General features: G+C 45.1%; 1 protein-coding gene across 1 annotated transcript; it reads right to left on the bottom strand.

The window, feature by feature from the left end:
- Positions 1 to 2,274: 2,274 nt before the first annotated feature.
- Positions 2,275 to 24,219, bottom strand: LOC146667708 (beta-1,3-N-acetylglucosaminyltransferase lunatic fringe-like). Its single transcript, XM_085409374.1, has 8 exons — positions 23,702 to 24,219; positions 7,414 to 7,462; positions 6,932 to 7,034; positions 6,700 to 6,853; positions 5,720 to 5,805; positions 5,446 to 5,605; positions 5,138 to 5,223; positions 2,275 to 3,932 (listed from the first exon to the last, which is right to left on the bottom strand). Exons 1-8 carry the CDS (start codon positions 24,065 to 24,067, stop codon positions 3,866 to 3,868), a joined length of 1,071 nt encoding a protein of 356 aa, XP_085265500.1. The 5' UTR covers positions 24,068 to 24,219; the 3' UTR covers positions 2,275 to 3,865.
- Positions 24,220 to 24,732: the final 513 nt, after the last annotated feature.

Raw genomic sequence — 24,732 nt, 5'->3', positions numbered from 1 at the left:
TCTGTTTTTTTTTTTCTTATCACCCTGTTCCCTGAAGGTTTTACCAGGTTTAACACAGATTTAACAAGGTGCTGCAAACATTGACATGACAACATTACACAGTTGCTGCAAATTTCTCTGCTGCACATCCAGGATGGAAATCTGTTCCACCACATCGTAAAGCTGCTCTACTGGACTGAGACTGCTGACTGCAGAGGCCATTTGAGTGCAGTGAACTTGTCGTTATGTGCGAGAAACCATTTTGAGATCATGTGAGCTTTGTGACGTGGGTTGCTTTCATGTTTTTTTCACACTAAATGTCTCAACTTCCTGTTCTTATCTGACAGGAGTGGTGTGGTCTTCTGCCGATGCAGAGATGCTCTTCTGCATACCTGGTTATTTGCGTTACTGTTGCTATTATCAGCTCAAAGCTTTAGCCATTCTCCTCTGCCCTCTGGCATTAACAAGGCGTTTCCACCCAGAGAAATATCACTCACTGAATATTTTCTCTCTTTAGGACCATTCTTAATAAATCCTACAGATGGTGGTTTGGGAAAATTCAAGTCGATCATCAGTTTCTGAAATTCTCAAAGCAGTCCATCTGCTACATTCAAAGTCACTTAAATCACCTTTCTTCCCCATCCCAAGTTTGAACAATCTTAGTGCCTTAATGGATTGATTTGCTGTCATTTCCTTGACTGATTAGACGTTCGCACTGACGACCAGCTGAACAAGTTTATCTAATAAAGTGGCGGATGAGCGTCTTTACTGTAAGCTGATATTGCAAATGTTTTAAAAGTGCTGGAATCTCTTCAGTGACACTGAAATATTGGTTTTTACAGCCATTTAATTTGGCAGACTCCATCATTTCATTATTGATGTGATGCTATTTACCAGCATCTTCTCCTGCACCATCAAAATGAATACCAGTACAAATCACATCAAGAGGAAAATAAAAGCGACTGGACCGATGTCAATGAACAGAGAGAGCTACTTCCATTAATCTTGACAGTGTAGATATTACAATAATGAGTGCAGCTGATGTGAAGCTTGAATCTCTATAGAGCTACATTTGCATGGCGAATGATTTGTTTGGTCGCTCTATGACCTCTAGATTCTTACAGATTAAGAGCAGCAGTTTTTACTGATGATTAATGAAACCTAGGAGAATAGTATAAGATACATTTAGCCTAGTATATTAATAAACAGCAAGTTTACGCCTCAATAAGAGGACTGTCATGGCCACTTCTCCACCTAGTGGTTGATAGAGCGTTTTCAGACTTGTGCGCAGAAGTAGCAGCAAGCACGATTCATGCATTCATGAGACTCCAGACGATGCAGATTACTTTGAGCAGGAAGCAGAGACTAACAATATCATTGCTACATTTACAAGTTCAGTGTTTTGAGAGAAGTGGCACTGAGAATCTACCATCCATAATAAAATATGCCATGTACAGTTTAGACATACCAAACAGGCCGCACGTTTAATGCTTTAGACAAAATTCATGAGAGGACAAAACTTTCGGCTTACTTTTTATTTTGCAATAATGTCTGGATTCTGGATTCTGGATTAAATAAGGGGAATGATTACTTAATAATCAGCGCAATTTAATTTGTAATTGCGTTGTTTAAAATTTAATCTTGAGAAAGACAAATTTTGGATCTCACAGGCTTGATGGTGGAGCTAAAACCTACAGTGTTAGGCGGATAAAAAGACGTCTGACCTTGAAATGCAGCGCAGTTACACATACAGCCAGCAGGTGTCGCTGTCCACTCAGATGAGTGTGAAAGCCCAAAGTGATTTTTATTCACTGGCTAAGTTTTCCTCATGGTTAACACAGCCTGACACCGGTGGGTTCACAGCGGGAGAGAGCACACACACACACACACACACACACACACACACACAGCTAATCTTTGGGTTCTGCCTTTATCTCTTGCAGGCCCTTCTGCGTGGCTTGATCAGATAAGAGGACTGTTAGTGTGAATGTGTGAGGGAAATGTCAGAGGGTTATGAGTGCGGAGGAGAAGTCCCGCCAGACAGAAACCCATAGATTCATGAACAAGTAAAAAAAGGTGAAAGGTCAAAGTGCATTTTTCTTCATAGACTTCTTCAAACAAACGGCAGATTTCTTTTCATGTAAGAAGTGTGAGTGTATTTGCATGTGCAATTTTTATCACTCCAACTTGTTTGTGATTGGAGAATTCGCCAATAAGCAATTGAGTAAAGAGAACAAACAGCTGATTGATAAAACACTTTAATTATAACCATACAGTCCAGATACTGGAGAGAGCCTTTCTGCTTCAGGAGCAACAGTTATTATATATACACATTCACGTGGGGAGGGGCGGGGGTGGACTTTTAATTGCACAAACTTCCTTCAACACACAGAAAGACATCAAGACGACTCAACATGAGTCAATGCTCAAAAACAAAAACATTTTCGAAGCAGTGCAGTCATGTTCCTTCCATTTGCATCAATAACAACCTTTACAAAGAAGTTTTTGTAAAGGACAGTTTGACATTTTGGGGAATCTGATTGTTTTCTTGGAGAATTAAATGAGAAGACTGACATTACATCATATGACAGAGTAGCCAGGCACAAACAAGAGAAGAAAGTCATTTCCCCAAAATGTCAGACTGTTCCTTTTAGTCTTTTAATCAAATGACAAACTGCAAACAGCAAAAATAAGAGAAAAACGTGAAGTTCTAAAATATATACACCCAAGAATGGGGTTTATATTGAACACTGATGTTAAAAAAACAAAACAAAAAAAAAACCCCCACATTGTTTAACACTATGGACACGTGGTTTTTTTTTTTTTCCTTCATGATGGGGAAATGCAGTGATATACATTCTCTGCTGTAAAAAAAATCTCTTGAAAGAAGAGAGAGGATGCTCAAAGGAAAGCAGGACAGGCTACACTATGCAGCAGTTTAGATCCAAGTGGGGCCAATTCTATAAAAGTCCTAATGGAGCGGCGCTACTGGTACTGAGCATCTCTCTACTTTCAGACTGTGTCATATCTTGCACACAAACTCCAGATAACACTGGTGAAATCAGATCGACACATAGGGCAAATTTGCCCTTTCTCGTGTAGCACGCAGCAGGAGAAAATCCGCCTCAGAGCGTGCAGAAGGCATGACTCATCGTGACTTCAATAGACTAATACCTGCTCGGCATTCTTCCACAGGCGCAATCACACATCACGCAGACTCTCGTGTTCGTGAACCGGCATGCTAAGGATCAGCCGATCTGACTGCAGCTTCCCTGGGTTATGTCGGCAAAAGTTCAGGCCTTGAGGTGCGTGCCTGAATCGTCGCTCCAGGCCTGATAAACTTGAAACTAAAATAGCTGAGAGTTTGCTATGAGTAAGCTGGCGTTGGCATTCCCTGTTCTCAGAGGATGAATGCGATCTTATGATCATAAAATGTGTTATAAATCCATGTAGTCAGACCAACATACAGACTTTAAAAAGCCCTGCTTGAAGGAGAAAAGCATCTTTGACTTTGACATTTTGAAGGCCTTTTGCATTACTGCAGAGTCAGATAAATAAAATTCATACTGTCGGGGTCAGCATTGCGAGTATGAAGGCACAATAAGCCGTCAGTTAGCACAGCTTGGCAAAAAAAAAAAAAAAAGAAAAAAAAAAAGTCAATCTCCATCAGTTTTCCACGTAAAAGACACGTGACTTTTACACACTGGGTCAGAGTTCAAGTGTCCTAAAAAGCCTGTCTTCTAGTTGAGTTGTAGAGAGGCAAACACAAATCTCCCAACTGCCTCGAGACATTCTCCGGAGTCGGGAGCGGCGGGACTCGGCAGATATTTACGTTTTCTCCCCCATCGGTCCATCCCTTCCTCCCTCTTTTGTCTCTAGATGGGTGTTAAAGTCGCCAGGGGCCGGGGCACCAAGGAGTGTCTGGGTACAGCAGACAATGGACAGACCTAAATCTGAGAGAGAGGGGGGAAATGAGTGCGACAATGCCTGGAAGCTGCCAACTGGGGATTTCAAAATAAGGCCGTGGATACAATCAGTCACACACGCACGCACACAGACAGACAGAGGACAAAGCCAGGAAACTTGTAGTAAAACATGCACCACAAGTGCTTACATAAAGCTTACTACACATGTATGAAAACTATATTTGAAAGCAGACTGCCAAAGCAGCTGTGGGATTACGATGAATAGATTTAAAAAAATAAATGAAAAAAATAAAGAATAAAATAAACTATTGCAGGCTTTACTGATTTTCTATTCCCCTCCATTAGCCGCCAGTGGCTCACAGCGAGCTTATCTCATTACCTCCCACCATCTAGGCACACTGCCATCAGCACCTGCTAACAAAGTAGATAAATAAAGAGAATTACCTCAATTCAATACACAACAATATAATTACTGGCCAAAGAGCCAAGGGAGGGGGGAAAGAAGGGAAGGAATCCCCTTAATGTGAGGAAGCGTGTTCTCCAGCCTTTTGTTTTGCTTTGCTTGGATGTGCTACGGTCCTTGAACTGTAAATAATCACAGTGAAGGTGACCTTTTGATTTTTTACTGACTATTTTAGAGATCAAACAATTACACCGTTGTGTCCTGTGCTCAACATTACATAAGGAAACAAACTAAACTACCAACGCCGTTGTCAATCACTTCCAGGGCCAAGTGTAAAGTATGGTAGAGGGGGATTGGAGTTGGGCTTGGCCAAGCCTTTCCAGTGAAAGGAACTCTTAATGCTTCAACATACCAAGAGATTTTTGGATAATTTTGTGCTCCCAACTTTGTGGGAACCGTTTGGGGATGACCCCTAACATGACTGCGCACCAGTATACAAAACGAGATGTGGATGAGTGAGGTTGGTGTGGAAGGACTTGACTGGCCTGCACAGAGTTCTGACCTTAACCTGATAAAACACTTCTGGGATAAAATGGATGCGAGCCAGGCCTCATCCAACATCAGGATCTGACCTCACAAATGAGATTCTGGAAGAATGATCAAAGATTCCCATAAACGCACTCTTATGCTTTGCGGAAAGTTTTCCCAGAAGGGTTGACGCTGTTAATATGATGTGCTGACATAATAATCCCTCATGTACGTGTGTGAGAAGGCAGACAAGCGAATGTTTTTGACAACATACGGTCACACGTTGACACAGAAAATTTACCTGGTGGGATCTTCTTCTATAGTAAACGGGCCTTTCACGTTAACAGTGTTCCTGCTGTTGTCCACTGTGCCATAGCTGAGAGTGACCTGATGGGAGGGCGACATATATGAGGCTTGTTAGTTTGTCTGTGAGCAAAAGCCACCAAGGCAAAGTTTGTGAAACTGAGCAAAAGGGAGAGATCCTCAAATTCTGATGCAGATCTTAATCACGCTCTTTAAAACTGTGATTGGTCTTTGTGCAAGATGTCTCCTCATCTGCCCTTTTCGTTTCTTTGGCGTCACAATGAGTCTTTGTGTGGACGTGTGTACCTGGTTGTGTATGTCTGACACCAGTCCCAGATTCTCCAGGTGGGAGTGAAACAGCCCTGAGCGGATGAGGCTCACGCCGAGCAGCGCCTCCACGATGTAACCAACCGTGCAGTCATCAGGGAGGCGGATGTGCTCAGCTGTGGTCATGAAAGTGCCATCGCTAGAACAGAGAAGGAAAGAATCAGTAGATGAGACCTGAGGCTGAAACGGTGCCAAAAAAATTAATTAATTTAAAAAAAACAAAAAAACAAATTCATCTTAAGTGAGGGCATACCTTGCCCAAGGTTTCATCTTCAGGGAGAGGCCACGGCTCAGACAGAACCCTGCTCCTCCGGTGGCAAACCAGAAACGCACTTGCTTCTACACACACACACACAGCATGAATATAAATGGACTGTCCACTTCCTCTCTTATTAATTTATTCATTTTCCACTTTTGCAAATTTCTGAATGTCGATAAACAATCTTAGGACCATTGTGTGATAATTGTTTCAGCTTCATGTTTTTATTCTAGAGTAGCTTTGCGTGTCCCAGTGTCTGAAACAAGCTGTTGTCGCTGCCTTCCAACTAACTTTAAACCAGCTTTATTCTTATTGGTTGCCCCTCTCAAACAGCTAGTGGAAGGGGCTGCTGTACGGTGGCCCTGATCAGTCAAACACTTACAACAGCAGCAAATAGGCAAGATAAACGCTAACAAACCCCCACAGAACACAACTGAAGTGTTTTTGGGGAGACGATAACATGAGAACAGCTGGGGAAGTGACAAGCTAACAGTATCTGGCTAATTACAAACATATTGACACGATTATATGAATCATGCAATTAAAAAAAATAAAAAATAACCCCACACACAGTATCTTTTTCTCCCTGAAAACACTGATGTATCCTCCACCTTAAGCGTGTCTCAGTGTGACCCTTCCCATGTTTTGGTTTCTGTCACTTCCGCAGCTGTTCCATCACGTTACTGCGAGATCGTTTTTTTCTACTTCTTTTCATTCAGCTCCTGTTGTGTTTAGTGCGCTTTTGCAGCATTTTTTCTATTTGCTGGTGTTTTCTTATGTTACAGTCTGTTTGACCTCTCGGGGCCACCGTACTCCCGTCCGTCTGTGACGTCAAAGAGAGCCAGGAGTAGAAAGAAAGAAAACATGAGAGAGAAGAAGGAACAAAAAGGCGCAAGCCTGCATAGTTACAAACCTAAAACATTCAATATTTCAATTTTAAGGTAAAACTGTTCTACGAAATCATGCCAAATTACCATTTCGTCAGTGCCGGGCCTCTCCGTGGCCTCTATCGGTCGCTCCAGGCTGGGCCGCCCAATGTAAACGTCCTGTGTGTGGCTGTACTGAGACAAGAGTTTCAGCAGGGAGCCTGTGTTCAGGTAGTTATCATCATCAACGTGACAGAACCACCTGCGACATAACAATGCTGTGGGTTAGTAAACTGTGTATGTGGGTGTGTGGTGCAGTGTGGTGTGGGTTGCGCCTTACTTCTTCCCAGAGCTGATAAAAGCGTCATACTCCAGAGACATTTTACAGGACAGCGCCTGACGATTGTGTGCCTGCGAGCAGTTGGTGTTGATCAGGTGAGCTCCTGATGATCAATAAGAAGCAGAAATCAATGATCGAGGCAGCCTCGACTTAAGCAGTGGAGCTGTTTAAGTATTGGATTTCATTATATCCTGACTGCTTCAAAACACCCTTATAAAAACACCCCAATTACACATTTCTGCACTGTGCAATACAATGAGAAGAATAACTGATTGAAAGATGAACAATTCCATGAGTAAGAGGAGGAAAGGCCTGTTGATTAAACTGAAGTGACTTCCTGCACTTTGTGGAAACATTACTGCCCAGTCAGCAGCCTGGTCCCTGATTTCCTGCCTCGCACACTGTAGATAAGACTGCAGCTACTCAGCAAAACTGCTGTGTGTGTTTGTGTGCGTGTGCGCATATGTGTGTGTGTGTCTCACCTATTCTTTTCCTCAGCTTCTCATCCTCCCCATCAGTGAACACGTATGTCTGTGGAACAAAGAAAAAAACAAACAAAACACGACGGCGGTCATATTATTTCAGTAATCTTTCCCGAGTAGCACAGAAAGAAAAACAGCAACCACGCAGGTGATGACTGCATCAGCATTTCACAGATCACATTTGTGATTTCAGGTGAGACTCATCCCGTTTCCACGAAGCAGCAGTAAGCAGCACCGACGCTGTGCTGACTGAGCGCCAGGCCAAAGGTAAGCCTCCCGTCTATCAGCAGCGCAGCAGCTGGCTTCGACCCCCTCGCTGCGCGTCTGTGTGAGCGTTAATGTGGTGAGTGACAGGGTTGAGGGTCACTGTGCACTCAGGAAGCTGTGCAGACCTCGTAACCCTCCACCGGAAGTAAAAAAAAAAAAAAACAAACATACAAGTCTCTAAATAGTCTGTTGTTTTGGCTTTTTTTGTTCCAGGACAATGTGTTTGAAATGAAAAAAATCGCAGGTATAATGTGCCCACTGTTGGGAGTAATTCTGAACCCGTTTATAGGTCCTGGGGGGGGGGGGGGTAAAGAGTTGTCATATTTAGTCCCCGCAAATGTTCAGGGGTAGAAGTAATGATGTGATCCCATGCTGAATTTGTAAGTGAGCAAACTTACAAATTCAGCAGGGGATCACATCATTAGTTCCCCCATTGTAGGATGATGCAGCCGGCCGTTTACACAAGGTATCTGATGATTTTACATCCTGTCAGCTCAGTCCAGCATAAAAGCAGTTAAAGTGTTAAAGAGCCAACTGATGAAAAAAACTGAAACCCCCCAAAAAGAAAAAGGGCGTATAGAGCTAAACGCTAACACCTAGCTTGTTGTGCTAATATGTTAAAGCTAAATACAGACTGTGGGTCTGAAAAGGGACATTCTTTCTCATGGCCAGCAGGGGGCGACTCTATTGAATGGAAGTCCATGAAAATCACCCAATTTCTCAATATCAAATTTAGGGTAAACAAGTGTGGCAAGTGCAAGTATCTAATACATAAGGTCATCACTGTACTTGGCAGACAGTTTGTTTCAGGAATCTCCGATTGAGTGGATTTAATCTGTCTCTCCGTTTTCCTTTCATTGTTGTTCATAAAGAGAATTCTTCATGGTTCGTTTATGACTTTATTGTCTATGTTCGAGTGAGGCGTTAGAAACTTAACATCTGAAGTCCCCAAAACTCCTACATAGAACAAAAAGATTCTACTGCATTTCGATGGTAAGAGGACAAAGAGCTGCAGCGAAATCATTTAGCAGCTAAAGATCATTTAAATGCTGTTAGTGCTACAGCTTTCCTTGAAGTCTACAGAACTTCTCCACAAAAGTTGCCAAGAAGTTTCTTGCTCTGCCAGCGGACAGATGAATACTTGATGCGAGAGGATGCTGCGGTCCAGACCTGGCAGCAGGGCAGATGTCCAAAGTCTGCTGCAACCTCCAGCCACAAACTGAATGCAAAGGACTTCCTAGGACACTAAATAGCAAAACCCATCATAGCACTGCGTTGTGTACCCTCCACAAATACCGCGGTAAAGTGAGCCGTCATTTGTGAGCCGCGGTCAAGCCAGCCGCCTCCTATCCGCCGCATAAATTTCCTTGCGCTTTTACACCAGTCTTTACGGTAGCGCCTTTTCGCTTTATGTGCCGATTGAAAGACTATACCCGCGCGCGCACAAATTACAATGTAGCGGCCCGATACAGTCAATACAATTATGGAAATGTCAGAAATTCATTAAAAATCATCCTGAGTAGTTGATGTCCAACTTTCAACACATCCCCCCTCTGGGACACCTACTGTACCTGTGTGCCAAGTTTCATCCAGATTTACTGTAGATTTCCTCAGAAATTAATGGAAACATTTATTCAATCTAATACAGTCAGTACAATAGAATTATGTCATTTTTCAAAAATTCATTAAAAATCATCCTGAGTAGTTGAGGTCCAACTTTCAACACATCCCTCCTCCGGGAAACCTGCTGTACGTCTGGGCCAAGTTTCAGCCAGATTTACTGTAATATTCTTCAGAAATTGCAGGGAACTTATGTTCAGTGCAAGAAAGGCTGAAAGACGACCACCACTGAACAAGACACACAAGCTGAAACGTCAAGACTGGGCCAAGAAATATCTCAAGACTGATTTTTCTAAGGTTTTATGGACTGATGAAATGAGAGTGAGTCTTGATGGGCCAGATGGATGGGCCCGTGGCTGGATTGGTAAAGGGCAGATAGCTCCAGTCTGACTCAGACGCCAGCAAGGTGGAGGTGGAGTACTGGTTTGGGCTGGTATCATCAAAGATGAGCTTGTGGGGCCTTTTCGGGTTGAGGATGGAGTCAAGCTCAACTCCCAGTCCTACTGCCAGTTTCTGGAAGACACCTTCTTCAAGCAGTGGTACAGGAAGAAGTCTGCATCCTTCAAGAAAAACATGATTTTCATGCAGGACAATGCTCCATCACACGCGTCCAAGTACTCCACAGCGTGGCTGGCAAGAAAGGGTATAAAAGAAGAAAAACTAATGACATGGCCTCCTTGTTCACCTGATCTGAACCCCATTGAGAACCTGTGGTCCATCATCAAATGTGAGATTTACAAGGAGGGAAAACAGTACACCTCTCTGAACAGTGTCTGGGAGGCTGTGGTTGCTGCTGCACGCAATGTTGATGGTGAACAGATCAAAACACTGACAGAATCCATGGATGGCAGGCTTTTGAGTGTCCTTGCAAAGAAAGGTGGCTATATTGGTCGCTGATTTGTTGTTGTTTTGTTTTTGAATGTCGGCGAGGATTCCGCACGGCACTCCCCTCCATTCACCTCGCGAATCTCCGCTCTCTTCCAAACAAAGTCGACGAATTACTGCTCTTAAACCGGACTAACAAGGACTTTGCACGCTCTGCTGCCCTCTGCTTCACTGAAACCTGGCTCAGTGAGCGAGTCCCAGACGCTGTCTTAAATCTGCCGGGCTTCCAACTTCACCGGGCGGACCGCGAAACAGAGCTCTCAGGGAAAACAAAGGGTGGTGGAGTCTGCTTCTACATTAATGAAGGTTGGTGTACTGATGTCACAGTGTTACAGAAACACTGCAGCCCACACTTGGAAAGTTTTCTCATCAACTGTAAACCTTTTTATTCACCGCGGGAGTTTTCTTCCTTCATGCTGGTCGGAGTTTACATCCCTTCACAGGCCAACGCGAACAACGCACTGTGCGAGCTGGCTGACCAGATTACTACCCTGGAGAGGAAATTCCCGGATTCCTTTACAATTATTCTTGGGGATTTTAACAGAGCAAACCTAAACTACGAACTCCCTAAATACAGACAGCATATAGACTGCCCCACCAGGGACAACATCATACTGGATCACTGCTACACCACTCTAAAAGATGCCTATCGCTCTGTGCCCCTGGCAGCTTTGGGACATTCTGATCACTGCATGGTCCATCTTATTCCAGTTTATAGGCAAAAACTCAAACGTGCCAAGCCTGTAGTCAAAACTGTGAAGAAGTGGACTAACGCAGCAAAGCAGGAACTGCAGGACTGTTTTGACTCCACTGATTGGACTGTTTTTGAAGCTGCATCTGAGAACCTAGATGAGCTCACGGACACTGTGACATCATACATCAGTTTCTGTGAAGACGTGTGTGTGCCAACAAAGACCTTTTGCACATACAACAACAATAAACCATGGTTCACTCCTAAACTCCAACATCTTCGCAAGGCCAAGGAGGACGCCTACAGAAGTGGTGACAGGGTCCTGTACAAGCAAGCCAGGAACACACTGACCAAGGAGATCAAAGCAGCTAAAAGGATCTACTCCCAGAAGCTGGAAGTCAAGTCAAGTCAAGTTTATTTATAGAGCACATTTAAAAACAACCAAGGCTGACCAAAGTGCTGTACAGTAAATACAGATAAAAATACAATAGAACACAATTTCGTAATAACACCTCGCTGATAAAAATAAAATAAAAATATATAAAACAAATAAATTAAACCTTTCTAAAAGCCAATGAAAAGAGGTGAGTTTTAAGAGCGGTTTTAAAAGTTTCTAGGCTTTTGGAGAGTCTGACGTGAGGAGGTAAACTGTTCCACAGTCTGGGTGCAGCCACAGCAAACGCCCTCTCTCCCTTTGTCTTTAATTTATACCTGGGAACATCTAAAAGCATCAGGTCGGCTGACCTCAAAGATCTCCTGGGGCGATAAGTTCTAAGGAGTTCTGACAGGTAAGAAGGTGCAGTGCCATTTAAAACCTTAAAAGCCAGCAATAAGATTTTAAAATCAATCCTAAAGGCAACTGGGAGCCAGTGGAGAGAGCAGAGAACCGGAGTGATGTGGTCTCTTTTTTTTGAACCGGTCAACAGGCGAGCGGCAGCGTTCTGCACCAGTTGAAGGCGATGTAGACAGGAACGATCTAGGCCAGCATAGAGGGAATTGCAGTAGTCTAGCCGTGAAGTAATAAAAGCATGGACCACTCTTTCTAGATCGTTCCTGCAAAGGTAAGACTTGACTTTGGCTAAAATCCGCAAATGATAAAAAGATCCCTTAACTACAGAGCTGATTTGTTTATCAAGTTTAAAAGCATTGTCAAAAATAACACCAAGACTCTTAATGGAAGAAGTGCAATCGGAGGTTAGGGGTCCCAAAAAGTCAAGAGAGAAGTTGGGATCTTTAGGAAGCCCAAACACAATGACTTCAGTTTTGCTTTCATTAAGGTGTAAGAAGTTAAGAGTCATCCAAGTCTTAATGTCAGACAAGCAGGAGAGTAGCGGCTGCAAAGAAACATTGCAGTTCAACCTCAGAGGGAGGTAGATCTGAATATCATCGGCAAAGATGTGGAAGGACACATTATGTTTACGGAGCACATCGCCCAGAGGGAGCAAGTACAGAATAAACAACAGGGGGCCTAGTATGGACCCCTGAGGTACGCCACAGGTTAAAGGAGCTCTGGGAGATGACAGTTCACCAAGGTGAACAGAAAAACTCCTATTATTCAAATAGGACTGGAAAAACTTTAAGACAGTGCCCTTTAAACCGACACAATGTTGAAGGCGGGATAGCAGTATGTTGTGATCAACAGTGTCGAAGGCTGCTGTCAGGTCCAGGGTTACTAAGACAGCAGCACAACCAGAGTCAACAGTTAAAAGCAAATCATTAAAAACTCTCAGAAGGGCGGTTTCTGTGCTATGCCGAGCTCTAAAACCAGACTGGAACTTCTCATAGAGATTGTTATTGTCAAGAAATAGCTGGAGCTGCGTGAGGGCGGCTCGTTCCAGTACTTTAGACAGAAAAGGCTCTCAGCCAACGACCCTGCATCAGTGTGGAGGGGCCTGCAGGAAATCACCAGCTACAGACGCCCCCCACCCACTATTGAAGCAAACAAAGACCTGGCCAACGAGTTAAACACTTTCTACTGCAGGTTTGAGACGGACAGACTCCCACGCCTCACCCTCCCCTCCCCAGAGACATTGCTTCAGACATTGACCCCCAACACACCTTCCACCTTTCTCCCCTTCACCCTCCCCCTCCCCAATCCAGTCTCAACGACCACCCCCACCCTCCCCAATCCAGACCCAACGACCACCACCACCCTCCCCAATCAAGACTCAACGACCACCACCGCCCTCTCCAATCCAGACTCAACAACCTCCACCACACCTCTCACCCCCCTTTCCTCCTCCCTGAAACTCAGAATACACACTGAGGATGTGAGCCAACTATTTCAGAAACAGAAGCCCAGGAAAGCCCCCGGACCAGACGGTGTCTCACCCTCCTGCCTCACAACCTGTGCTGAACAGCTGGCTCCCATCTTTACTCGCATCTTCAACAGATTCTTGGAGCTGTGTGAAGTTCCCTCCTGCTTCAAACGCTCCACCATCATCCCTTTTCCCAAGAAACCCACCATCACAGGACTGAATGACTACAGACCTGTCGCCTTGACGTCTGTGGTCATGAAATCCTTCGAACTACTGGTGTTAGCCCATCTGAAAGACATTACAGGCCACCAGCTGGACCCTCTGCAGTTTGCCTACCGGGCAAACAGGTCAGTGGATGATGCAGTGAACATGGGGCTGCATTACATCCTGCAACACCTTGACCGCCTGGGAACTTATGCCAGGGTCCTGTTTGTGGACTTTAGTTCGGCTTTTAACACCATTGTGCCTGAACTTCTTTCCTCCAAACTCTCCCAGCTCAGCGTGTCACCAGCTACCTGTCAGTGGATCACCAGCTTCCTGACAGACAGAAAGCAACAAGTGAGGCTGGGGGAGATCACCTCTGAAACCCGGTCCCTCAGTATTGGTGCCCCTCAAGGATGTGTCCTCTCACCACTACTGTTCTCCCTCTACACTAACGACTGCACCTCCAATAACTCTGCTGTCAAACTCCTAAAGTTTGCAGATGACACCACTGTCATTGGCCTCATTCAAGATGGTGATGAGTCTGCATACCGGCAGGAAGTTGAGCGGCTGGTACTCTGGTGCAGTCAGCACAATCTGGAGCTGAACACTCTTAAGACTGTAGAGATGACAGTGGACTTCAGGAGACATCCCTCAACTCTGCTCCCCCTCACCATATCAGACAGCCCTGTGTCGACTGTGAAGATCTTCAAGTTCCTGGGTACAACCATCTCCCAGGACCTGAAGTGGGAGACCAACATCAACTCCATCCTCAAAAAGACCCAGCAGAGGATGTACTTCCTGAGACAACTGGGGAAGTACAGTCTTCCACAGGAGCTGCTGATCCAGTTCTACACTGGTCATTGAGTCTGTCCTGTGCTCCTCCATCACAGTCTGGTATGGAGCAGCCACTAAACAGGACAGGAGCAGACTGCAGCGGACTGTACGGGCAGCAGAAAGGATCATCAGCGCCCCCCTGCCCTCCATCCAGGATCTGTACCTCTCAAGAACCAGGAAACGGGCAGGGAAAATCATCGCAGACCCCTCACACCCTGCACACAGACTTTTTGATCTGCTGCCCTCTGGCAGACGGTACAGAAGCCTGCAGACCAGGACCACCCGACACAGGAACAGTTTCTTTCCCCTCGCCATCTCCCTTCTTAACAGTTGACCTGTCACACTGCTCCCACTGCCAGACTGCAACTGCACCTTATGTACATTTTGTAGTATTCATTCCACCTCATTCATTTCTGTATTTTATGTATATAAGTTTAGATTCGTTATTTATAGTTGGTTTACATAGCTTTGTGTATGTATGTGTAATGTGTATATATAGACACTTGTGTGTGTGTGTGATTTACATTGCTGTGCTTGAGAGCCACCATCTACCAGAACCAAATTCCCTGTATGTGTCTGCACATATACTTGGCCAATAAACACGATTCTGATTCTGATTCTGAGATGTATATTTGTGAATGTGGAGATGTTATATTGGTTTCACTGGTAAAAATAAATAATTGAAATGGGTATATATTTGTTTTTTGTTAAGTTGCCTAATAATTATGCACAGTAATAGTCACCTGCACACACAGATATCCCTCTAAAATAACTAAAACTAAAAACAAACTAAAAACTACTTCCAAAAACATTCAGCTTTGATATTAATGAGTTTTTTGGGTTCATTGAGAACATGGTTGTTGTTCAATAATAAAATGATTCCTCAAAAATACAACTTGCCTAATAATTCTGCACTCCCTGTAGGTCTGTTGACAGAGCTCTGTACAGGTCTGCTCGAGCTGACCTGAAAAGGGGTCCCACCTGTCCAGCAACAACACATGGCATGGAATAATAGACATCATAAACCACAGAGGCAGAACTGTGAAAACAGAAAACCTGAGTGTGCAGCTAGCAGAGGACATAAACAGCTTCTTTGCCCGCTTTGAAACACCACAACAGCAGCATTCATCTGCCTCAGCCCTGCTCCCATCCTCATCCTCACCTGGTTCCTGCACCGCTCCATTCACTGTAACGGAGCACGATGTCAGATGAGTGTTCCTAGCAGTGAACCCCAGGAAGGCGTCCAGACGGAATAAGTGGTAAAGTGCTAAGACCATGTGCCCACCAGCTCACCCTCATCTCCACCAGAATCTTCAACCTCTCACTGGATGAAGCAGCCATCCCATCCTGTCTAAAATCAGCCACAATCATCCCAGTACCAAAGAAGTCTCCCATCACCAGCCTGAACTATTATTGCCCTGTGGCCCTCACACCGGTAATCATGAAATGCTTTGAGAGACTAGTCCTTCAGCACACCAAGGATTACCTCCCCCCAGAATTCGACACCCACCAGTTTGCATACCGTGCAAACAGATTCACAGAAGATGCCATCACCCTCCACTCGGTGCTGAGTCACCTAGAACAGCGGCAGAGCTACGCCAGAATGCTCTTTGTGGACTACAGCTCACCCTTCCACCACTCGCCCATTGAGAGCCTACTAACTTACTGCATCACAGTATGGTACAGCAGCTGCACTAAGGCGGATAGAGCCACCCTCCCAGCATGTTTGCAATGAGTAGGAGATGCTCTGTATCTCACTGTACAACTGTATAGTGACAAAGGTATTGGGTTCTTTTCTAAAAATTGCTATAAACAGAGGAACCCAAACTGATGAAAAGTGGCGAATATTTTTTTTCAAATGACTATTTTTTTTTTTTCAGGTTTTTTTTTTTTTTTTTGGCCTGTCCCGTTTGGCTCTTTTGCCATCAGAATTGTTGTCTAAAGGCAAAGAAAGATGCCCAACGGATTTACTTTACCAAACTGACCATCCCAGCCTTGCCGTAATGGTCCATTTGATTCACCTTTTATTGTTTATTTTATTTTCACTTACTGAATACGGGACAGACTTGACTGGGGGAAAGAAGGGGAGAAAGAAAGAGGGAAAGAGAAACAGCTGAGAAGAGGGACGGGGGAGAAGGGCAAAAGACAAAAACCAACAGAACAGGCAGAGAAAAAAAAATGCATACCGTATTTTCACGACCATAAGGCGCACTTAAAAGTCTTAGATTTTCTTCAAAAAGTGCGGCGCGCCCTGTAGCGCAGTGCGCCCTATGTGTTGTAAGGAGGACGTAGTAGAGAACACCATGAGAACGTTAAAGGGTGAAGTGTGGGCGTTGATCGTATATACCGGGACAATCGCACATACCTGTATAAAAGAACAGGTATGTGCATTATGCAGGACATCGTTGTTTTAACAACCCTGAAAATGGCAAAGAGACACGCTTACGAAGCACAGTTTAAACTGAAGGCCATCAGCTACGCGGAGGAACATGGAAATCGAGCAGCGGCGAGAGAATTTAAGATAAACGAATCGATGGTTCGCAAATGGAGGAAGCTGGAAAACAAGCTCCGGCAGGTCAAGAAAACGCAGCTGAGTTTCCGCGGACATAAGGCGAGGTGGCCCGAGTTGGAGGAAAGACTCGAGCGGTGGATCATCGAGCAAAGAGCGAGCGGGAGAAGCGTTTCGACGGTCACCATTCGGCTAAAAGCAGTTTCACTAGCTGAAGAGATGAACATTGAACATTTCCAAGGAGGTCCGTCTTGGTGCTTTCGTTTTATGAAACGGTGCCATTTTTCCATCCGGACCAGGACTACGATAGCGCAGCAACTTCCAGCGGATTATAAGGAAAAGCTGGCCATCTTCCGCTCCTACTGCAGCAAACACATCGGCGACAAAAACATCCAGCCCAGCCACATCACAAACATGGACGAGGTCCCGCTCACTTTTGACATCCCGGTGAGTCACACTGTGGAGAAGAAGGGGACCAGCACGGTAGCGATACGCACAACGGGGTATGAAAAGTCTTCTTTTATTGTTGTGCTTGGCTGCCATGCTAATGGACAGAAACTGCCGCCTATGGTGATTTTTAAGCGAAAGACTTTGCCTAAAGAGAAGTTTCCAGCAGAAATCATCATTAAGGCAAATGAAAAGGGCTGGATGGATGAGGAAATGATGAAAGACTGGCTGAGGGAGGTGTATGTAAGGAGACCAGGTGGTTTTTTCCACGCATCACCATCGCTGTTGATCTGTGACTCTATGCGTGCCCATCTCACAGCCGATGTGAAAAAACTTGTGAAGCAAATGAACTGTGAGCTTGCTGTCATTCCGGGAGGCCTGACAAAGGAACTCCAACCGCTGGACATCGGTGTGAACCGCCCGTTCAAAGTAAGGCTGCGAGCGGCCTGGGAGCGATGGATGACCGGTGGAGACCACAGTTTTACTAAGAGTGGAAGGCAGCGCCGGGCGAGTTACGCCACAATTTGCCAATGGATTGTAGATGCTTGGGCTAACATGTCTGCTGGCACTGTTGTTCGAGCTTTCGCAAAAGCCGGCATCGTTTCCGAGGAGCCGCACGGCACGGAAAGTGACTCTGACGGTGAAGACAGTGAACCTGGCATGTTTGATGGAGATTTAGCGCAGCTGTTCAATTCAGACACAGAGGATGAGGACTTCGATGGGTTTAATTGATGATAAAAATGTGAGTACCAAACTTTGTTTTGCTCCTGCTTTATTTTTAAATACGCACACTTGTATGCTTGTGTGTTGTTGATGATGACGATTATTGGTAATAAAAATGTGAGTACCAAACTCAGTTTTGCTCCTGCTTTATTTTTAAATATGCACACTTGTATGCTTGTGTGTTGTTGATGATGACGATTACCGGCAATAGAAATGTGAGTAAGGTACCGAATTCACGTTTGCTCCCGCTTTATTTTTAAATACGCATACGGTACTTGTATGCGCCCTATGGTCCAGTGCGCCTTATGTGTGTGTTAAATACAGTAAGGGCACACATAACTGAGACTGCGCCTTTTAGCACAGTGCGCCTTATGGTCGTGAAAATACGGTATATCAATCACCTGGATCACCTGCTGAGAAAGAAAAAAGAAAGCAAGCAGAAGAGAACAAGAGTAATAGAATAAACAACATCACAATGATATATGGGAATATGACAGTAAATACTAAATGTTAAACATTATTGTGCAGCACATAAGATCAACAGAACACAGTGTGCTTTGAGGTAGGAGCCAAAAAGGGTGTAGTTTGTGGGTGTGATCACCCGTGTGTACACCTGTGAGCATGGACGCGCTTGTTTTTTGTTTTTTTAAAAGGTTCCTTCATGTAATAATCTGCTAGAGGGTGTGGGGGGGCCACAGCCCCGTCCTCCAGGGCATGAAGCAGGTGTGGAGGAGATCAAAACTCCAGACATCCAGAGGCCCCCAGAACACAAGAGACCAAGGAAGACCAACAGAGGGGCAGCTGCGCCACTGTCCTGGAAAGAGCTGAGGAGAGTCCCAGATGAGGGCTCACTCAGCAGCCGCGGAGCAGAAGCCAGGGGGAGTTGCAGTGACGCGCCCGTGAGCTCCGCCGGCAGCCAGCTGCGCCTGAGTGACCGAGCCCCAGGCCGAGAGGCCGGGGGCACCCCACCTCCGAAGTGGCCCGAGCGAGCCCCAGGCTCCAGGCCCCGATAAGCGGCCGCCAATGAGTGAGCCAGTGTGTACCTGGACGCCCATCCCCGGACACAAAGAACCACCAACGCACCGATGTCTGAGGGGATCCGCCACTGGCAGGGGAAGTGGTGGTAGGGGGAGATAGGCCTCCAAACCTTGGAGGGCCTGAGATGTCCCCAGAGAGGTGGCGCCTGACACCCAACCTGACATATAGACACAGACATACAGGCACACACAGATACAAACATCCATTCCCACCCTCATGCTCTCATATGCACTTACTCCACACTCAACCAACGTGGAGACAGACATAAAGAGACGTTGTACACACGATCACACTCCCCAAGCGTACTCTACAAACCGGGTCTAGGTGCCCCCGCCCCTGGAGGGGGGAACTGCACCCAGACCCAGGTGGTGTTTCCCTTTTCCCTGCGGTGGGGGGAGGCAGACCGCCCCGACTCCGCAGCAGCAGGAAGGCTCCACACTCCAGACCGCAGTCGGACGGCCAACTCCTCCTCCTAGTCCTAGCCCCCCTGCTCCAGCAGGTCGCAGAGAACGGGGGTGAGAGAAGACTCCGAACCTCCCTCCACCCGCTCATTGTAATGTTGATGCATGTGTGTTCTAAGGTGCATTTAAAACCCAGGAGGGCTTGGAGCTACCTGCCAGATGACTATTTTTAGTGGATTTTTGATATAGAAGCAGAATGACAGAATGTTAAAAGAAGTTACTTTTAGTCATTCTAAGCTGGGCATTGCGTTCTCTTGGCTGTTCAAAGCCATGGAACTTTAGACTTTCCAAGCAAATAATGATGGCCATACTGATGTTCTTTTCAGTACATTTTACTTTATGTTCATTTTCATTTTTATGATGTTTCTATTTTTACATAATTCCTCCCACATAGCAAAATTGGTATGGCCTGGATCTGTCCCACACAATGTGCTTACACATGGCCTGCGTACCGCAAAGAATGACGGCCCTATGGTGGCCCAGATCTGGTTTACCAGAGGTGGCCCACACATGAGCCAGCACAAGGCCAGTTGCAGACACACTGCTGGCCCTGTGCTGGCCCAGAACAGTTTCAGCTCTGGCCCCAGATGTCAGCCTAATGTGTACCTTAGCCATGTAAGCCATGTAATAACAACATGTGCTGGAACATAATAGTGCAAAAGTAACATGACGAAACTCTGTTCAGACAGTGAATGGACTGATTCTTATACAGCACTTTTTTACTCACCCATATTACTCAAAGTGCTCTATACAACATGTCACATTCACCCAATCAGGCCAAATGTGGCATGCCATCACATAAACAGTGCCATCTTACCATGCCAGAAGTCAGCCAGCAGTGCCGGCTTGACACCAGATCCAGGCAAGACCCGTCTGCTATGTGGGATGACTTGTTCTTTTGGCATTTTAGTTGTGGATTATGTTTGGACTGTGTCTCTTGCCCTTTCAGTATTGTTTCCTTGTGCTTCTAAGTGTCCCTTTGTTTCTTTTTAGGTTATGTAGTATGGGTTAGAGATATTTTGTATGTTGTTTTTGTTTAATAAATACGCCATTTGTATTATTCCCTGATGTGCCTGAGTTCTGTTATTTAGTGTCACTTAGAAAGGACACACATCCAGCATTGACATATAATTGTTCTTTCAATTTTTGATAAAGATTACAGTGAATTGAGATGTAACTTGGCCCAGAGGTACAGTAGGACGCCCAGAGTAAGAAAGTGTTGAAAGTTGGACCTCAACTATTATGGATGATTTTTAATGAATTTTTGAAATTTCCATAATTCTATTGTATTGACTGTATTGAATTGAATAAAGTACCCTTTAATTTCTGAGGAATTCTACAGTAAATCTGGCTGAAACTTGGCACACAGGTACAGTAGGTGTCCTAGAGGAGGGATGTGTTGAAAGTTGGACATCAACTACTCAGGATGATTTTTAAGGAATTTTTGAAAATTGACACAATTGTAGTGCATTGGCTGACTGCATTGGATACAAGTACCCTTTTATTTCTGAGGAATTCTACAGTAAATCTGGCTGAAACTTGGCACACAGGTACAGTAGGTGTCCCAGAGGGGGGATGTGTTGAAAGTTGGACCTCAACTATTCAGGATGACTTTTAATGAATTTTTGAAATAAACATAATTGTAGTGCATTGACTGTATTGCACTGAATATGAGTTTACTGTGATTTCTGAGTAATATTACAGTAAATCTGGCCCAGAGGTAAAGTAGGTGTCCGAGAAGAGGATTGTGTTGAAAGCTTGGCATCAACTTTTAAGAATGATTTTTAATGAATTTTTGAATATGCAACCAGACTGTCACGATGGCTGTATTGAGCTGTTCCATTGTAATTTGTGTGCGCGCGCGCGTGTGACTGTTCACGCGCGTGCGTGTGTGCGCGAGTCTAGGCTTTCAATCAGGATATAAAGCGAAAAGGCGCTACCGTAAAGACTGGTGTAAAAGCGCAAGGAAATTTATGCGGCAGATAGGAGGCGGCTGGCTTGACCGCGGCTCACAAATGACGGCTCACTTTACCGCAGTCCACAAATCTATCATGTACTGCACACTTTTTTCATTTGACAAAATAAATTCAAGTCTTTGCATCTTATAGGCTCTTTGTTTCCAGGCTCTTTCCTTGTTCTTGAGTCAGTTTATTCCCTCCTGACATGCAGCATGAATATATCAACAAATCTTTGCTTTAAGTACTACGTGATCAAGAGAGTAAATGTGACTGACCCCAAAAAAAACAACACTCCAGCCAGCTGTGAGATTCTGTCAGTCTTTTTTTCCCCACTCTGAGCCTCTTAAGCCCCCAGAGTCAGCTTCTGCATCAGAACGCCTGCGTAAGAGTGCGTTCTATGACAAACCAGTGCACGCCTGAGCCAGTCTAAGAAGGCAGCAGCGCGGGGGGAGGAGGAGAAAATGTAGACCTTTTTTGCTTTTTGGGAGGTGGGGGTAGGTTGCCAGGAGTTGGGCTGGCAACCCAGGGAGAAAAAAAAAAAAAAAAAAGCAGCAAAAGCCAGTCAGTGTGTGTGGTGGAGTGCGCGCGTGTTTATCCTCGTGATCAGACACGTTTGTAACTTCCCATGAGAAATCCTTCGAGTTCCCAGGGTATGTGTGCGTTTGTGAAGGTCTCTGACTGTGCGTGTTTCCATTACTCAGCAATGTTACAGTACAGAGGTGTGTCTGGGAAACAGGTAGGGTTACAAACACCTGACTGTGAGAGCTAATGCACGATTATGCCCCATACGCACACGCCAATTTCCACATAAACTGTATTTACATGTCAACAGTCTGGGTGTAGCACTGAACTCGAATGAGCTTCATCCCCTCAAACACTGAGGTTTAAATGGATGATCGCACGATCCGCAGTCACGTCTGCCTTTGATTACGAGCTTTGAAGCTGCTGGGTGCACTCAACCGCTGGCCCATGTGTTTTATAGCAAGGGATTCATCCTTGACTCACTCACCACCGCACCTCAGACCAAAAAGCTGTCTGCTCGTCCTGTTTGATCTTAAATATTTATCTGTGAGGCACTGAAACTCCTCCTGTACCAGCCTCTCCCTAAAACTCCAGCACTTCTAAATCCTCATCACAGGACTAACGTTTAGAAAGGAAACTGTAGTGATCGGCCAATTCATTAATGACTCATTTGGGAGAAAGTTGAAAAATATTTTGTAGTCGTTTTCATTTTTTTTTTTTTAAATAGACACAATTACAAAAAAAATCTGAAGACTTATTTTTTTCAGAACATGAAAATGATTAGTTGATGATTAGTCTTGTGCACACAGTCTGAGTGAAAACATTTATAGCACAAGAGACAAAAACATCTTGTTTGGGTAGCTTGAGGTTAAAATTCAGCTGCAAGCACAGTTTCATGTTGAATCCTGATGATAATTTGAAATAATTCATCTCAAAAGACTTAAAAAAAAAAAAAAAAAAAAATCTGCAAAGTAAGTTGTCTTCCTCCCCTTAAGCCCCGACCACCAAGGCAGAATGTGGAGGTTTCTTCCTGTTAAAAATGAGTTTTTCCTTCCCAAGGTCGCCAAAGTACTTGCTTATAGGGGATCATCTCACTGTTGGTGTTTGTTCTGTTTTCTCTCTATTACTGTAAGATAGTTACCTTACAAAGTAAGGCGAGGCAGCTGTTGTTGTGATTTGATGCTATATAAATAAAATCGATAAGATTAAATGCGCAGCTCTTTCATGTTAATGTTATCGCAGAGACAAAGAAAAAAATGATCTGAATTGGCTCATGTCATTAGGCCTGCCTGTAGCTGTATCGTGTCAGCACATCAGCAGCAGTGTGATCAGCCTGTTTGCCCTCTGATCTACATCTCATACATTACAGAAGGACCCATCTCCGTTTTACAGCTCCCTGCCTGGAGCATCAAAGAGCCGTGAGTGCGGTTCAGGGCAGGACTGATAATCTGGGTTACAGGGGCATTTTCCTAGTGGGCCGAATATAAAGGATTCATGTAAAACGAATGGCTACTTTGACCATGAGCAACTACTAATAACTAAAACTTGGCTTTTAATTGTCACGTGCTGTGTGGCCGCCTAGACCCACATTTCCAGGGCCATGTTATTTTGTCCCAGTCCAGCCTGTCCCGGACTCACACAAAGACTTGGGGATGTAAATGGCAATCGCAGCCTTCGGTGTATGAAACCTTTAGGACACGCCTTCCCCAATTGTGCCTTTAGTGAGTTGACCTGAAACTAAAGGGTGCTAGAAACACAAGTATACAGACTACCGAAGGGCTGAAACCGAAGTGCTTAAAACCAAATCCTGTCGTCATGATGTGAAGAGAAGCTGGCCCGTTTCTGAGTAACAGGTGGGCCATCAAACCTACCTGTGGCATGTTCCTGGATATCCAGGTGTCCAAAAGAAGCTCCAGTCTCTGCCGGTGATACCTGCCGGTGGTTTTTACCGCTATGAACAGATCAGCCGGGGAGAGACGCTCCACCGGACCGGTTGGATCGCTGCTCCGCGGGGGGCCGCTCACCGCTCTTCTCTCCCGGGTCAGTTTGCTGAAATATGCTGAGAAAACTTTTCCGCTCGTACCCGCGGCTGGAAGCTCCTCCGGGACTCTGCAGTTTGGGTGTCCGCCAGTCACTACCAGCATCCCGGTCACCAGCAGACAGGTGACCGCGGCGGCAGCAGCGCGAGGTCCCGCGGAGCCGAGGAGGCCTTTTGATACCCACACAGGTTTCCACATCGTAGACGCTTTTAGAGTGAGAAAGTTTCTGAGAGCGCTTGTCTCCGGATTACAGCATCTCCACTGTAGTACCCAAATCACAGCCGTCCCGCGTGTCTCCTTCAGTGGATGACCTCCCACTGAGTGGCTTGCAGCTGTGTTTAACACAGAAGTTATCCACCAGTGGGCGGGACTGTTTTAGGTCCGGTTTGCATCCAGTGGCAGATTTGAGCGTTTAGTGTGGGCGGAGATCCAGCAAAGAAGCAGGGAAAGTCCGCTGCTGAATACACTTTAAAGGGACAGCTCACCCCAGCGTCCAATAGACATAGTTTTCCATTGGCCTGTACGTATGTGTATACAGGGGTGAACTGTCTCTTTAAAAGACAAACTTTCTCAAGTTCCCTATAAATCTTTTGGGACTTTGTCTTGAATAAAGATGCAACCAGTGTGATCAGCTGCAGAAGAAAAACAACTCATGTAACCCCCCCCCAGTCATTTAGAGGAACAATATCCCTGCTCATTAAATTTATTTTTTAATTTTATTGGCCATTTGCTGTGTTCCATTTTAAATTTCATACTTGTCCTTTTACAGTCTATTTGGTATTTCTCCAATTTCTGAGCAGAGGGGCAGAGTATCACTTACTGTTCCTACACAAAGCAGTGTTTTTGTGTTGCTTATCTGCTTA

The sequence above is a fragment of the Rhamphochromis longiceps genome, linkage group LG6, assembly GCF_057381845.1.
Source record: "Rhamphochromis longiceps isolate RC_006_pf linkage group LG6, R_longiceps_female_GT1.1, whole genome shotgun sequence".
Classification (NCBI taxonomy): domain Eukaryota; kingdom Metazoa; phylum Chordata; class Actinopteri; order Cichliformes; family Cichlidae; genus Rhamphochromis; species Rhamphochromis longiceps.
This window is presented reverse-complemented; position numbering and strand designations above follow the sequence as displayed.

Coding starts and splice junctions, on each gene's coding strand:
- LOC146667708 (XM_085409374.1), bottom strand. CDS start 24,067: ATGTGGAAACCTGTGTGGGTATCAAAAGGCCTCCTCGGCTCCGCGGGA. Junction 7,463..23,701: donor TATCCAGGAACATGCCACAG/GTAGGTTTGATG, acceptor TTTGTTCCACAG/ACATACGTGTTCACTGATGG. Junction 7,035..7,413: donor GAAGCTGAGGAAAAGAATAG/GTGAGACACACA, acceptor ATTGATCATCAG/GAGCTCACCTGATCAACACC.